Raw genomic sequence first — 14,152 nt, forward strand, 5'->3', positions numbered from 1 at the left:
CCTCATAGGGATTACCACTCTCTCTGTATTCCTTGCTTGGGGCCTGAGCACGACGTAGTCGGGTGTCGCTTTTGTGCTAATTTTAATAAGCGCACCATTAAACGTAGGTTAGATTGTGCTAGGCTTGTCTTCAGTAAGCGGTGTAATTACAATATGCCGTCAGATCCTCCGACGCCCGCTACCACTAAGAAGCGTAAGGAAAAATCGTTAAAGTCCAAGCAGGATGAGTCGTCCATTCCGGACACCGGTTCTTTAGAAACTACGGTGGAATCTGTAGATCCAGCCGAGGTTTCAGCTGAGTCTCAGGGGGAGCCTTTAATTTTGCATGATGTGGCCTCTCAGGAGTCGGGTCAGACCGAGGGGGCCTCTCAGGTTGCTGTACTCCCTTCTTTACATAAGGTGGTTAGGCCTTCTCCCTCTGTCTCTAAGGTACCTTCCAAGGCCAGGCCTGGTTTATCTTCCTCTGGTGTCAGTCCTAGTTCTGCAGGTTCTGTACCTAAAAAACACATGCTTAAAATGGCAGAAGATTTGATTACCTTGATCAGAGGTTCTATGCCCCCTCCAGATAAGAGGACTAGGGTGAAGCCAGAGGTGGAAGGATTGGAACATTCTTCAGATTACTCAGAGTCTTCGGCTGAAGACATTCAGGATTTTCCTCCTTATTCTGATTCAGACGCAGAGGATTCTAGTCCTTCTGCTTCCCCTCCAGAGGATTTTTCTTTTTCAGAAACCCTGCATTCTATGAGGGAGCATTTTAAATGGGAAGGTCAGGATTTCTCAGATTCCTGAAAGAGGCTTAGGGAATTCTTGTTTTTACCACAACATAGGCCCTTGGCTATACCTCCTGTTTTAGATGTTGTTCAGGATGTTTTCTCTGAGGCTTCCCTTATTCCAGACTCTTTGCCTCCTGCCCCGGTTAAGCCAGACAGGTATTACAGAGTGCCAGAGGCTCATAAATATTTGTATAAGAGCCCAAGGGCTGACCCAGAAACTATTAGCCAGGGACCTAAGGGTGTCAGGGCTTCTGTTGTAAAGAATCCAGTTCCTATGGATAAAGATTCTAGAGCTTTGGATAGGTGAGGTAAAAAAGTGTATACCTCTTCCACTCTTGCAATGAGGGCTTTGAATTGCCAGTTTCATATGCTGAAGTACCAGAATTTTCTCCTTAGTCAGTTAAAATCTAAGGTAGATGCTTTGGCAGAGGGCATAGAGTGTAAGGAATTACAGGATTTGGTTCATGCCTCTGATCAGGTGGGTAAGCATTCTTTGCAGTGTGGTTTTGATGCTTTACAGGCTTCTTCCAGGGTGGCTGCCACTGGATCAGTTATTCGTAGGCACGCCTGGCTTAAGGATCAGAACTTGTCAGAGCATGTTAAAGCTCGAATTCTGGATGCTCCCCTTCAGTCTGAAGTTTTGTTTGGTTCTCCTGTGGAGTCAGTCTTGAAGAAAATGGAAGACAAAGCTAAGTCTATGCAGACTGTTAAGGATTTTTTACAGGTGCAGCCCCCTAAGTTTAGCAGAAATTGGCCTACTCTAAGGGATGGGCTTACCCTTCTTCTGATTTACAGTCTAGGGGCAGATCTAGACGTGGTAGGGGCAGAGCTCATGCACAGGGTTCTTTCAGGCCTAGGACGTGGAGTTTCCCTGCACAGTCTACAGGTGAGGGCAGGGGCCAGTCCTTTCGTAAACAGACCCAATGACCTGCATCTTCAGCTGCCCGATCCTTCCTGTCTGGCAGCTCCTCTGGGAGGAAAATTGGCACTTTTCAGGCAAAATTGGCTTTTAGTCACCCAGGACAAATGGGTGTTGGACATTATACACCGAGGCTACAAGTTTTATTTCCACACATTGCCTCCTTTCAAAGGCATGCCAGACGTTCCTCCTCAGCAAAAGGTGGAGGCTCACAAACAGATTTCTTTACTTCTACAAATGGGGGCTATCCAGCAGGTCCCTCCGTCAGAAGTGGGCCTAGTATTTTATTCTCACCTGTTTCTTGTACCAAAGAAAGGAAACACTTGGAGGCCAATTCTGGATTTGTCTATTCTCAACACATACCTGGACATTCCAAAATTCAAAATGTTGACTTTGCAACAACTTCTGCCTCTGCTAGGCAAAGATCACTGGATGGTAACTCTGGATCTCAAAGAGGCTTATCTTCATATTCCTATCAGGCCCAGCTGCAGGAGATTCCTGCGTTTTCGGGCTGGGATTTTACATTATCAGTTCTCTGTATTGCCCTTTGGCTTATCTACTGCACCCAGAGTGTTCACAAAGGTTCTGGCTCCGGTGATAGCCTTCTTAAGGTTAAGAGGAATACAAATTTATCCTTATTTGGACGATTGCCTGATTCTTGCTCAAGACAAAGACAAGCTACTTCACCATCTACAGTATGTTATGGCAGTGTTAAGGTGCCTAGGGTATTCTGTGAACGAAATAAAGTCCAGTCTAGTACCCTCTCAAGACATGTGCTTTCTGGGTGTGAGACTGAATACAGCCTCTCAGATGGCGTTTTTGACCCCGGACAAGCAAAGAAATCTTACCTGTTACTTCCAACAATTGTCTCTACGGTCCAGGCTGACTGCAAGGACAGTCCTTCAAGCCTTGGGGTTCATGGCATCTTGTATTCTGGTGCTTCCCAATGCCAAACTGCATATGAGGAAGCTACAATGGTATCTCAAAAGTGTATGGACTCAACACTGCCACGATTTGGACACTGTCATTCAGATAATACCTTGCATTCAAAAGGAATTTTTGTGGTGGGCTCAGGAATGTCACCTAAACAAGGGACTCTCTGTGACCCGACCAGAGGCGAGTCAGATCTTAACGACAGATGCCTCAGACAAGGCTTGGGGAGCACACCTCAATGGAAAATGGGTTCAAGACACGTGGCCTGCCAGACTTCAACATTTGCATATCAAGATGAAGGAGATGTTAGCAGTCCAATTTGCATTGATGGCTTTCAAGGATCTACTTCACCCAGGACAAGTGTTGATTCAAACAGACAACACAACTGTCATGTGGTACATCAACAAGCAAGGGGGAACCCATTCGTACCCTCTTTGCAGGCAAGCTATGATTTTGTGGGAGACTGCTCTCAGTTTGCACCTCACTCTTCAGGCAAGGTTTCTGCCAGGAGCACAGAACTCCTGAGCAGATGTTTTGAGCAGACAGATGGTGGATCCCCACGAGTGGAAATTGGATCCTCATGTATTTCGACAGTTGACAGTGATTTGGGGGACTCCAGACACAGATCTGTTCGCTTCTCCACTAAATTTCCAGCTGCCAAAGTTTTGCACAAAGATGTTTCATCCAAAAGCTTGGAAAGTGGATGCTCTATCATTCAGTTAGAACAATCTTCATGTCTATGCCTTTCCTCCTCTGCCTCTTCTTCCCAAGGTGCTCTTGAAGGTCAGACAGGACAAGCCCTCCATGATTCTAATAGCTCCAAATTGGCCACGTCAGCACTGGTACCCTCTGCTGAGGAGTTTAGTACGGGAGCCTCCTTGGCCTTTGCCATCAATTCCACACCTTTTGTCCCAGGCAGGCAATCATTTCCTCAATGTCAGGATACAGTCCCTGCATTTGACAGCCTGGCATATTCTGTTCTAGACCCTGGAGGGTCGCAGCTTCCTCAACAAGTTTTGAATGTCATTTTGGAGGCCAGACAGCCTAGTACAAGGAAAGTTTATGCTGATAAATGGAGGAGGTTTTTTCTTTGGAGCAAAGCAAAGAGCTTTGATGTTTCAGTGCCTAATTTGAGTGTTTCACTTCAGTATCTTACAGAATTACTAGACAAGGGTTTGTCTTTCTCCTCTGTAAAAGTTCATGCTGCAGCCATTTCTGCTCACTATGATTGTGACCCACCATTATTCTCTCATCCTTTGTTTAAGCAATTTCTTAGAGGGGCAAAGAACATAAGACCCCCACGTAGAGCTCCTACTCCTTCCTGGGATCTCAATTTTGTGTTGGAAAAACTCACTTTACCTCCTTTTGAACCTGCTGCTACAGCTGAGTTGAAGTTTTTGTCTTGGAAAACTGCTTTTTTGTTGGCCATTACGTCTGCTAGAAGGGTATCTGAATTACAGGCTCTAATGGCAGTTGAACCCTTCCTGATTTTTCATAAGGATAGGGTATCCCTGCGTACTAACCCTACTTTTATGCCTAAAGTTGTTTCCAATGTGGCCTTGAACCAATCTATTCATTTGCCTACATTTTATGCTGATCCCCAAAATAAAGGGGAGAAAATTTTGCACTCTTTGGATATTCACAGGCAGTTGCGTTATTATTTGAGCAGAACTAAAGGGTTCAGACAGTCTCAACAGTTGTTTGTTTCTTTTGCTTTGGGCTCTCAGGGGAAGCCTGTTTCTAAACAAACTATTTCTAAGTGGATTGACCATTGTATTGCTTTTTGTTATTCTCATCATGGTAAGGAGATTCCGGCTGGAATCAGACCTCATTCCACTAGGGCTACTGCCACTTCTACTGCTTTTTTAAGGGGTGTTGCTACTAAAGATATTTTGGAGGCAGCTACTTGGAGTTCAGTACACACTTTTTCTAAACATTACCATCTCCCTCTTTATTCCAAATCTAGGGCTGGGTTTGCCACTGCAGTTTTACAGGGCATGTTAGCAGCTCCCAATGCTTTATGATTTTGCCAACCTCCCTTTACCTTTGCTTTGGGATTCTACCCACAGGTTATGACTGCAGCAATGTGAGATGAAGAACATAGTACAGTTTTGTACCTACCATAAATGTAGATGTTCGAAGATCCACATTGCTGCAGTCTAATTTACCCTCCCTCCTTCCCCACTGTAGTTTGGGGTGGTTGTGTGGTTTGGGTTGTAGATATTGTTTGTACATGGGTGGTTGGATGTTTTTCTGTTTTTTGGCTATGGTCTTTCTTTTTAGGGCCTTCTGACATCTGGGGCAAGAAAGACTGAGGATATGACGTCGGTCATGCGCTTTAGTACCACGGCGTACTGACGTCAGATCTGAGCGACCATGACCGACGCCAGCCTAACACTTTGGTATTCGAGCCGACCGAGGACAGCAGACTACCCACAGGTTATGACTGCAGCAATGTGGATCTTCGAACATCTACATTTATGGTAGGTACAAAACTGTACTTTTCTCTGTTCAGCTGTGAGAGAGGGGAGCTTTGAGCAGCTTATCTGTCCCCAGAGGAGTGGTTCCAGCCCAGACGTTAGTAGTTTATTGGCCATTTTGGGCTAATTTCTATCTCTTTCATTTCCCTGCTATAAAAACCATGTTTGCATGGTTTTGTGCGCTGGGTAGTGACGGTTAGCTAGGGTTAAATTATTCCTGGCTCCACTAAGTCTCCTCTTCAGTTTTTCCCTTGAAACTAGTCTAACTCTTAACCTAAGCACTCAAAAAGCATCCTACAGCCCAGCACTTGCTCAGACCTAACAGCAAGCACTAATATACCCCGACATTTGATTGCCCAGCAGGGCAAGGCTCTTTATTCACCCCTCACCAACCAAGCAACTAAGCAGCTCACCCTACTATTCAGGCATGACCAAAGGACAATTTCAGGTATACTCTCCAGTCCATCTAGTGAATCTGGGTATCCTGAGGCAATGTTACAACTGCCTCATGTACACAGACAACCCTCTCCTCCTACCACAAAACACTAACATATGCGAAAGATGCAATTATACAGCCAAACTGGAGGCTAAGCTGTCTCCACCCAAGACTGGAACAGACAGTCAAGAGGAGAAGGTTAACACTTGCACCACACCTCCAGCCACACATAGACCTACTAAACCAGCACTGGCAAAAAATACACATAAATACACAAAATCATACTCGGAGGCTCTAAATAAAAAAACGGCAAAAGCATCAGAGACCTCCAAAGCAGACACCCAAACAACCTGCACTTCCCATCACAAACCAGACAACACATGCTGCACAATCACAGCCCTTAAGGCAAAATAACATACCTAATACACTAGTAATAGGTGACTATAGTCAGGTACACTGACATCCCACTCACTAGGCTGGACAGGCAGAAGGTTACTGTTAGCTGCCTGTCGGGAGCCAGAATCCGCCACATAACACAAGCACTCAGGTCACTCCAGAACAAGTACAAATATGACTCTGTCATTGTTCATGTTGGTGTGAATGACCTGAGACATACCTCCCTGGACTACATGAAAAGAGACATGGAAGAGCTCTCTGATCATGTAGCCCAGGCTGGTATGACCCTGACCCTGAGTAGCATCCTGCCCTCACCAAGAATGATACCTCAGTATAAAGAAAAAATTATCAATTTCAACAATTGGCTAAGCTTCTAGTGTCATTCAAAGGGGATCCAGTGTCTGTCAGCCTGGGACGGCATGCTCGACAAGCCACATTGCTTCGCAAGAGACAGCTTGCACCTGTCACCCTTAGGCTTTCGAATACTGGCCAAGGCTCTTGCTGCCCCCCATAGTGCCTTTCTTAGGCAAGGCTCAAAAGTCAAACCCACCTCCGTAAACAGCACAATTAACAAAAAACTGAGGGTTATGCTACTCAATGCCAGGAGTTTAAATCTCAAAATACATGTGCTCAAAGCATTCCTCAGTATTGGGAACATTGACATCTGTGCAGTAACTGAAACCTGGTTCAAGGCACCAGAGAGCACCCCAGCACTACTGGGCTATAACTCGTACCACATGTTTCGGCCACAGAACATGGACTGAAACACAATAGGAGGGGGTGTATCCATATTCATCAAGGATACCTACACCTCCAGGTTAGTGGCACAGCATGATACCTCTGAGATCATCCATGTGCAACTAACATTGGGTAAATCTGCACTGCAAATTGTGGCCTGCTACAGATCACCCTCCATGACCCAGGACCACCACTCCACCTTTCTGGAGACACTGGAAAACATGAAGGTCCTACCGAACACCCTAATATTGGGTGATTTCAATTACCCTACCATTAACTGGGAAAACTACTCGAGTACAAACTCCCAGGCCCAGCACTTCCTGGAATTCATCAACTCAAATGCCCTGGATCAGTTGGAAAACTCCCCTACCAGAGGTGAAAACATATTGGATCTGGTCATCACAAACATGGGCGACAGGTGTTCCACACCGGAGGTCAACCCGTCACTGGTTAGATCAGGCCATAAACTAATCACTCTGGATGGCCACACCCCACCACCACCACCCCCAACTAAGGAAACCACAGTAAAACTCTTTTCTAAAGCAAACTTCACCTTACTTAAGACAGAGGCGGTAAGTTTCACAGCCCCCACGCTAAAGGATAACACTGCCCAAGATGCAGAAACCTTTACAAATGCACTCTATGAGCACCCACAAGGATGCATGGATCATGCCATCCCTAGCAATACAAGACTCACTCCTCTAAGAGAAGGAAACCAGTCTGGTGGACCCCTGCCATAAACAGGCTATACAACAGAAAGAGGAAACTAGTTCAGAAAAAAAGCAAATCCCAAGAAGGAAAGACATTCCTGATCAGTATCAATAAGAAACTAAGGTCCCTCATAAAATCATCCAAGGCTAACTTCAAAAGAAAAATAGCCAAGGGTTCAAAAGATAACCACAAAGCCTTCTTTAGCTATGTTAAGAATCTAAGTGTCAACTCGCAGATATGCACTGAACTAGTGCAAAATAGCACAAAATATACTGAATCTACTGATATTGCCAACATCCTGGCAGATAGATTCAGTGCAAACTTCACCCCCCTCTCACCCCCAAAAGGGCCCACAACAATATGGGAAAAGTGTAGTGTCTCAAAAATCACAGATGCACAGGTGAAAATAGCCCTTTCAAAAGCCAAAAACAGAGCGTCAGTGGGGCCAGATGGTGTCCCAGGCTGCGTCTTGCACGAACTACAGAACAAACTAACCCCCCACCTAAACACAATGTTTCAACCTCAGCCTCTCCACAGGCTACATGCACATAGAATGGTGCACAGCAATGGTTATTCCACTCCACAAAGGAGGGGCCACAACTGACCCTGGTAACTATCACCCCTTAAGCCTGACTAGCCTGGTCTGCAAGGCTATGAAGTGCATCATCATGGAACTCATTAAAAAAGACATTGGGAACCTCCAAACACTTGACCCGACCAAGTTCGGCTTTGTTAAGAGCAGATAATGCCTACTAAACCTGGTTGACTTCTTCGAGACAGTCACCAAGGGCATAGACAAGGGAAAGGTTGTTCACACAGCCTACCTTGACCTCGCCATGGTTTTCAACACCATCTCCCATTCGGGTATTACAGAAAAACTCATCAGCCTGAAAATAAACCCCTATGTCATGAGATGGGTTGCTAACTGGCTTACAGACAGAACTCACACAGTAAGAATAGTGGGCTCCAGGTTCGACTCTAAACCAGTCACAAGTGGTGTCCCGCAAGGCTCGGTCCTGGGACCCCTACTGTTCAGCATATACTTCTCAGAATTACAGGCAAACACAGGAGGACTATGGCTAACCAAGTTCACTGATGACTGCAAACTGGGAGCCATAATTAACTCTCTGGCTGACACGGACATCCTCCAAAAGGGCCTTACTGAGACAGACAACCAGTGTCAAAGTCATGGCCTCAAGCTAAATGCCAAAGAATGCACAGTCATCCCATTTGGGAAAAATAAAACACCCACGAATTACCACATAGGTGGCAGCCTCCTTAATACAGAAGAGGTAATAAGAGATCTGGGGACCCAGGTAGATAGTAATCTCTCCTTTGACAATCATATTGCCAAAGTAGTTAGGAAATCCTTCTATGTGGCCCATCTAATTACTAAAGGGTTCGCATCTAGAAATAAAGAGGTTATTGTGCCCCTCTACTCGTCACTCATCAGACCCATCATAGAGTACAATGCCCCATTTGGGATGTACCTCACAAAACACTTCCAACAGCTGGAGAGCCCACAAAAGTACATCACCAAGAGGATTACTGGCCTCAAACATATGTCCTATGCAGCCCAACTGAAAAAACTCCAGCTGTACTCAGTGGCATATCGTTTACTCAGAAGTGATCTCTGCCTGACTTACAAAGCCATGTCCAACTCAGAATTGATGGACATGCTCCACCTAAAGAAATTCAAGTCACTGTGAGCCATGTGCTCTAGTGAGCTAAACCTCGCCGCAACAATAGATAGAACATGCTGGGGGGATATATTCCTGTCACAGATACTCCCCATGCTCTGGAACAAAATTCCAGACTACATTAGGCAGAGCCCCTCACTAACACTCTTCAAGAGAAACCTTGACGGTGGATGGATAACGGAAAATACACCCCTGTGATCACTTCATTGGCTCTGCTTGACAGAGGATCAGTTAATTAATCAATGGGGTGGCGAAAGCCGACACACTCTGGCTAGGCTTATAAATGCCCTCGGGCAGATAGCCTAGTACCTACCTATGAACCTATATGATATTCAGTCAAAAAAAATTCTCATACTAAAAAGTATGCACTCATATTTTCTAGGCAATCATCAAGCATATGTCATATAAGAAAAATATGCTAAGTTATGGTAGTGGCTATACCTTGCAGAATTAAAATCAAGTGTGTGTCTATCAATGTCTGCTTCTGTATGTGCTGGTGTTTATTCTAACAGTCTTCATCACCTGTTGGTACAAAGCAATCGTTTAAGTTTGTTTTGGATTATGATCCTGTTCATTTGCCAGCTGCACCATGAGCAAGAGTGAACCAGAAGTAGAAAGGGCTAAATAAATGTTAGACATTGAGTATATGTGCTCCTCAGTGATTGTGAGGCCTTTATGGCCCTTCAGTGTCTAAGCTGTGAAGATTTACAAGTGTCATATAAAGGATTATTAAAAAAGTTAGCAATCCCCCCCAAAAAAGATTGAATTCACTACATAGAGGCTTGATCTTGGATATTTTTTCTTACAGACAATAATTTATTTATATTTGTATTATTATATTCACTAAGATTGAAAATATTTTTTTTTAATTTGTCTGTTTTTTGCAGGGAACTCAAGCACAGATCAATGAGATCTCCCAGTGACCCCAAATTCAAGCTCCAGGATTATGTGAACAAGGAAGTGAAAGGCTCTGGGTGCTGCAGGTCATGATCTGGCAGCAGTACACCTGTACATCGAAGGGAAGAAAGAGAACAGTGACAAGCATGTAGATATGCCAGGATGGTTGATAACTCTCAGCCGTTGCTTCTGAAGTATTCTGTGCATGTCTTTTTTGTGTCTGTACTTCTATGATGTTCAGTTACAACCTCTGGAGTGGAATAACCACTAAAACTAATTCCATTTGTTTCACACCCCTTCAAAAATGGTTTACTGCATTTCATCATACTTGAAAGATAGTCTTCTGGCTCATTTATGTGCCATTCCTAATAAAATGTTAGTATTTTAATAAACGTTAAAATAAAGCATTGCAGAAATAATCCAGTAACAGTACTGTATTACGGAAATACCGTTACTGCAGGGTTTCAATTTATACCATTAGTGAAGAATGTGAGTCTCCAATTAGATGAAAACTTCCAAAATGAAGTGCAAGAAAATCATTCACTGGTGTTAACATATTTTAATTCTATTTAAAAATAATATCATAAAAGCCAAAATATGGCTGGGCTCTTCTACTAAGAAATGTGCTTTGCTTTATACATTTACAGTGATGCTCACAAATGTATTTATTTCTGCAGCCTGTTTTTCCCGTTTAAAGAATTAAAAGATGAAGGTTGACCTCAGAAATACTAAATAATTTCCACATTTTGACTCATGGAGGTAAATGACTTTCATTAAAACTTAACTGAGTCTTTGATATGTAGTGCAGGCTTTTAAAGCTCCATGTCTAAAACAAGTTTCTATTTGACTTCACCATCAAGTTCCAACAACCTGAAACGTGCGCCCATTTGCTGGATTCCTGCATAGCGCAATTAAACAAAATATTAATAAAATGCAAATAACAGTACCAGTAAAGTTGATGAATGTTTTACTTGTTTTGTTGGTTTTTTATAAGACATAGCACGAAAGCAACAAAAATGTCTGAGATAATGTGTGCATCCCGTTCTGTCTGTGAACATGTGAAATCTGTTTTAATCAGACATTTCAAAAATGTACAGAATTCTCTGATAATTTGTGAAAGTCATCACCACAGATATGTCATTTTACTTTCATTAATGAGCTTCTAGTGTATACTATTATTGCTTGTTTTGTATATAATGTCTAACTCAATTCAATCTGAAATTTAATTATGGAGTTACCTTAGGTAACCAAAATCAATGGAAATTGATAACTTCAGAGATCTGACACCTTCAGGAAAAAGGTAAAGGGCTTGCTTGTCTAATTTTGCTCTTCTTACTCTATGTTAAAAAAAATGAATATCCAGGGAATATGAAACTTTTGGTTGGGATCACTAGACTACCAATAAATCATTTGTCTGTAGAGTAGAAATTCACTTGGATGCATCAAAGTCAGTGAAGGAAACAGCAAGAAGATATACTGAAGTATTTACAACTAGTAAAATACATATACATCACTGTAAGTAATCACGTGTGTTAATTTACCTGTCTTTATGTAATAAGCGAGATTAATATATGGACCTAAACTATCTTTTGGGCCTTAATTTACTACTAATTTAATGACTTAAAAGCATGTTTGAAGTAACTCAGCTAACTTGTTAGGGATATTCATTAGCGTGATGTGTATTGTGAATCTGTTTAAATATTAGTTAGGCTTCAGTCATGTAATGCGTGCTTTGGTCACCCAAACTTCTCAAGAACATGGGTATATTTGTTCTCTTCAGCACTAGGATAGCCTTCAAACATGCTTAGTATATGGCAGAAGAAGAACATGGGATACAGCAGTACCCTAATGCCATGGCTGCAGTCTCAGATGAAATAGCAATGAAATGTTGAGTGAAACTACTCAGAATGCTGCAGAACCATCATCATCATTATGTGAAATATTGTTAAAGGTGGGTTATGATACTGCCTTTACCTACTCACAATAATTATTTTACAGTTTTACAGAAAGATGGTCTTCCGTACTCTTGACTCTGCTGGTCTAATTCCTAGCTCTGGCTGACTTCAGTAACCTGTATTACAGCCTGCTATAATGCTGGCTAAGGAAATTAAGTTACAGAGGTGGAACAGAACTGACAAATTAGCTCAAAGCCATTATAAGGAGATGTGCCACCACTAATAGCACATAGATAGAGACTAGGCTTGGGAGAAAAGGGTTAATGCTGGTTTGAGACTTGGTTGGCTATGTAGAAAAGGGAAGGTAGACAAATATGGATTTTAATGGGGTGGCTTGAACTGAAGTGGAATTATAAGTACTGTGGATGGCTATGATTCAGCCACAGAATTTGCTAGAGTATATAACAGGAACTTGGATGGAACCATGGCCATCCTAAATCCCATGTATGTAAACCTGCTTCTGCACAACTAATTTAAATAGAGGAGAGTTATGCTACATGATTATTTTACAGTGAGGCAAGAGTTTGAATCCAATATTTCATTGTTGTCTTTGCCAAATAACACTGTGGTGTTTTGTCTTCATGCTGCCTTTTTCTCAATCTCCCTCTCTTTCTCACTCACACTCTCTTAGTTATTACTTTTTTACATTAAGTATTCTAACAGAATACTGACTTTGTAGTTTACGTATATGTCATGCAGAAATGCCATTGTATGTTGAGTTTTTAAGACTGCTATTTTTAATTCTGAGCTTTATGTTTCTTCCTAAAAGCCCAACCTGATCATACTAAAGAGAAAATGTATGTGTTGACATGTTCTTTGTAACAGGTTAATGTGAAATCATTCTAATTATTCAAATTATAGTTTGTATGTTTAACAATGCTTTAATTTGTACCAATGCAATTTACAGTATTTGAAATAACGGGGAAATGTTGCTGCTTCTGGTATTGATATTGGTGTGTAACACTGTTTTACATTGTTATAAAGACAAATCTGAATTTTTTTGGTTTGAAATCGCATCTTGTCATGTTTTGTATTAGTGGTTTGAGTACACTTGCATTTCTTTATACTACTAGAGTGAAATATTGTCATTATTGTATAGCAGCCTTCTGTAATATTGGCTGGTAAAAGAAAGGTACAAAGCTAGAACAGAACTTAAATTACCCTGAAGCCATTATAATGAGATCTGCCACTACTAATGATGCATACACTTTTCCACCAAATGCTGGAGGCAAAGTAATTACAAAAGTCTGAAAATGGTAACTGAATATTTAATCTGCAGTGAGTTAAGGACATGCATACTCATAGCCTGAAATCTGTTTAAAGGACAGTCATGCATTAAACACACCAACATTTATCTTTGAAAAATTACTCCTACTCTGACACATGCAAATAAAGTATGACTCAGTTGTTCAGATTCCATGGTATGTCCCTTGCTTGTTCTCTATAAAATCCTATGATTCCTTCTTTTGGAATCTGTCTCTTTGGCTCCTGCAAGTTATTGCTAATTACATTTAAGATTTCAGGGTTAGAAAAAATATACAGAGAAATGCATTTTAGTCATGCTTTGTTTCCCTTCAAACTGGGGCCAAAATCAAATTATTCAATATTTCAAATGGATAATATTTGTTGGGTTACAGAGACAACCCAACAGACTTTTAAGAAACAAAAGAAACTTGGTGTTTCTGGTTGACAACTTGATTAAACAGAGTAAGAGATACTTCATCTAGATAAATTCTTACCCATTCATAAAAGTGATGTGTTCATTTTTTGCAGGAGAAACAAAAAATGACCAATTCAGATTATAATGCAAAATGTTAGACTGCGGCACTAAATGCTTATGAACTAAACTACTGGAACCTTCTTTGAAATGTTACATTTTTGTCTTCCTTTGAGGTTTCACTATGAAACATTCAGGTAGCAACAACACTGTATTCAGTTATGAAACACAATTAAAATTGCAGTTCTAGCCTCAAAGCTTCTTAGTGCAGCACATCTCTGTATTCATCCCATTGCTTTATCTGCCTGAAAGCATAACATTGAAGCCACAGCATGCTACAACTAACAATATATTTTTCTGATTAGGTATAGAGGAGTTTCACTTAAAATGTTTTGACAACTCAATAAAGAAGAATCTTAGACCATTATTTGCTTAGTATACTGAGCAGAAGTTCACCATATTACCCACAATGAAAATCGAGTATGATGCAAAATGGT

At 41.8% G+C, this 14,152-nt stretch overlaps 1 protein-coding gene across 1 annotated transcript in view; it reads left to right on the top strand.

Moving 5' to 3' along the window:
• The window catches only part of LOC122816423 (ras-related protein Rab-26-like), a 113,231-nt gene extending 100,282 nt beyond the window's left edge, over nucleotides 1-12,949 (top strand). The window contains exon 4 of the mRNA XM_044089202.1: nucleotides 9,974-12,949. Coding sequence (XP_043945137.1) covers nucleotides 9,974-10,076 — 103 coding nt within the window. The 3' untranslated portion in view covers nucleotides 10,077-12,949. The remainder of the gene's footprint in view (nucleotides 1-9,973) is intronic.
• The last annotated feature ends 1,203 nt before the right edge of the window (nucleotides 12,950-14,152 follow it).

Source organism: Protopterus annectens, chromosome 12.part0 (genome assembly GCF_019279795.1).
Source record: "Protopterus annectens isolate FY-2018-M chromosome 12.part0, PAN1.0, whole genome shotgun sequence".
NCBI lineage: Eukaryota > Metazoa > Chordata > Ceratodontiformes > Protopteridae > Protopterus > Protopterus annectens.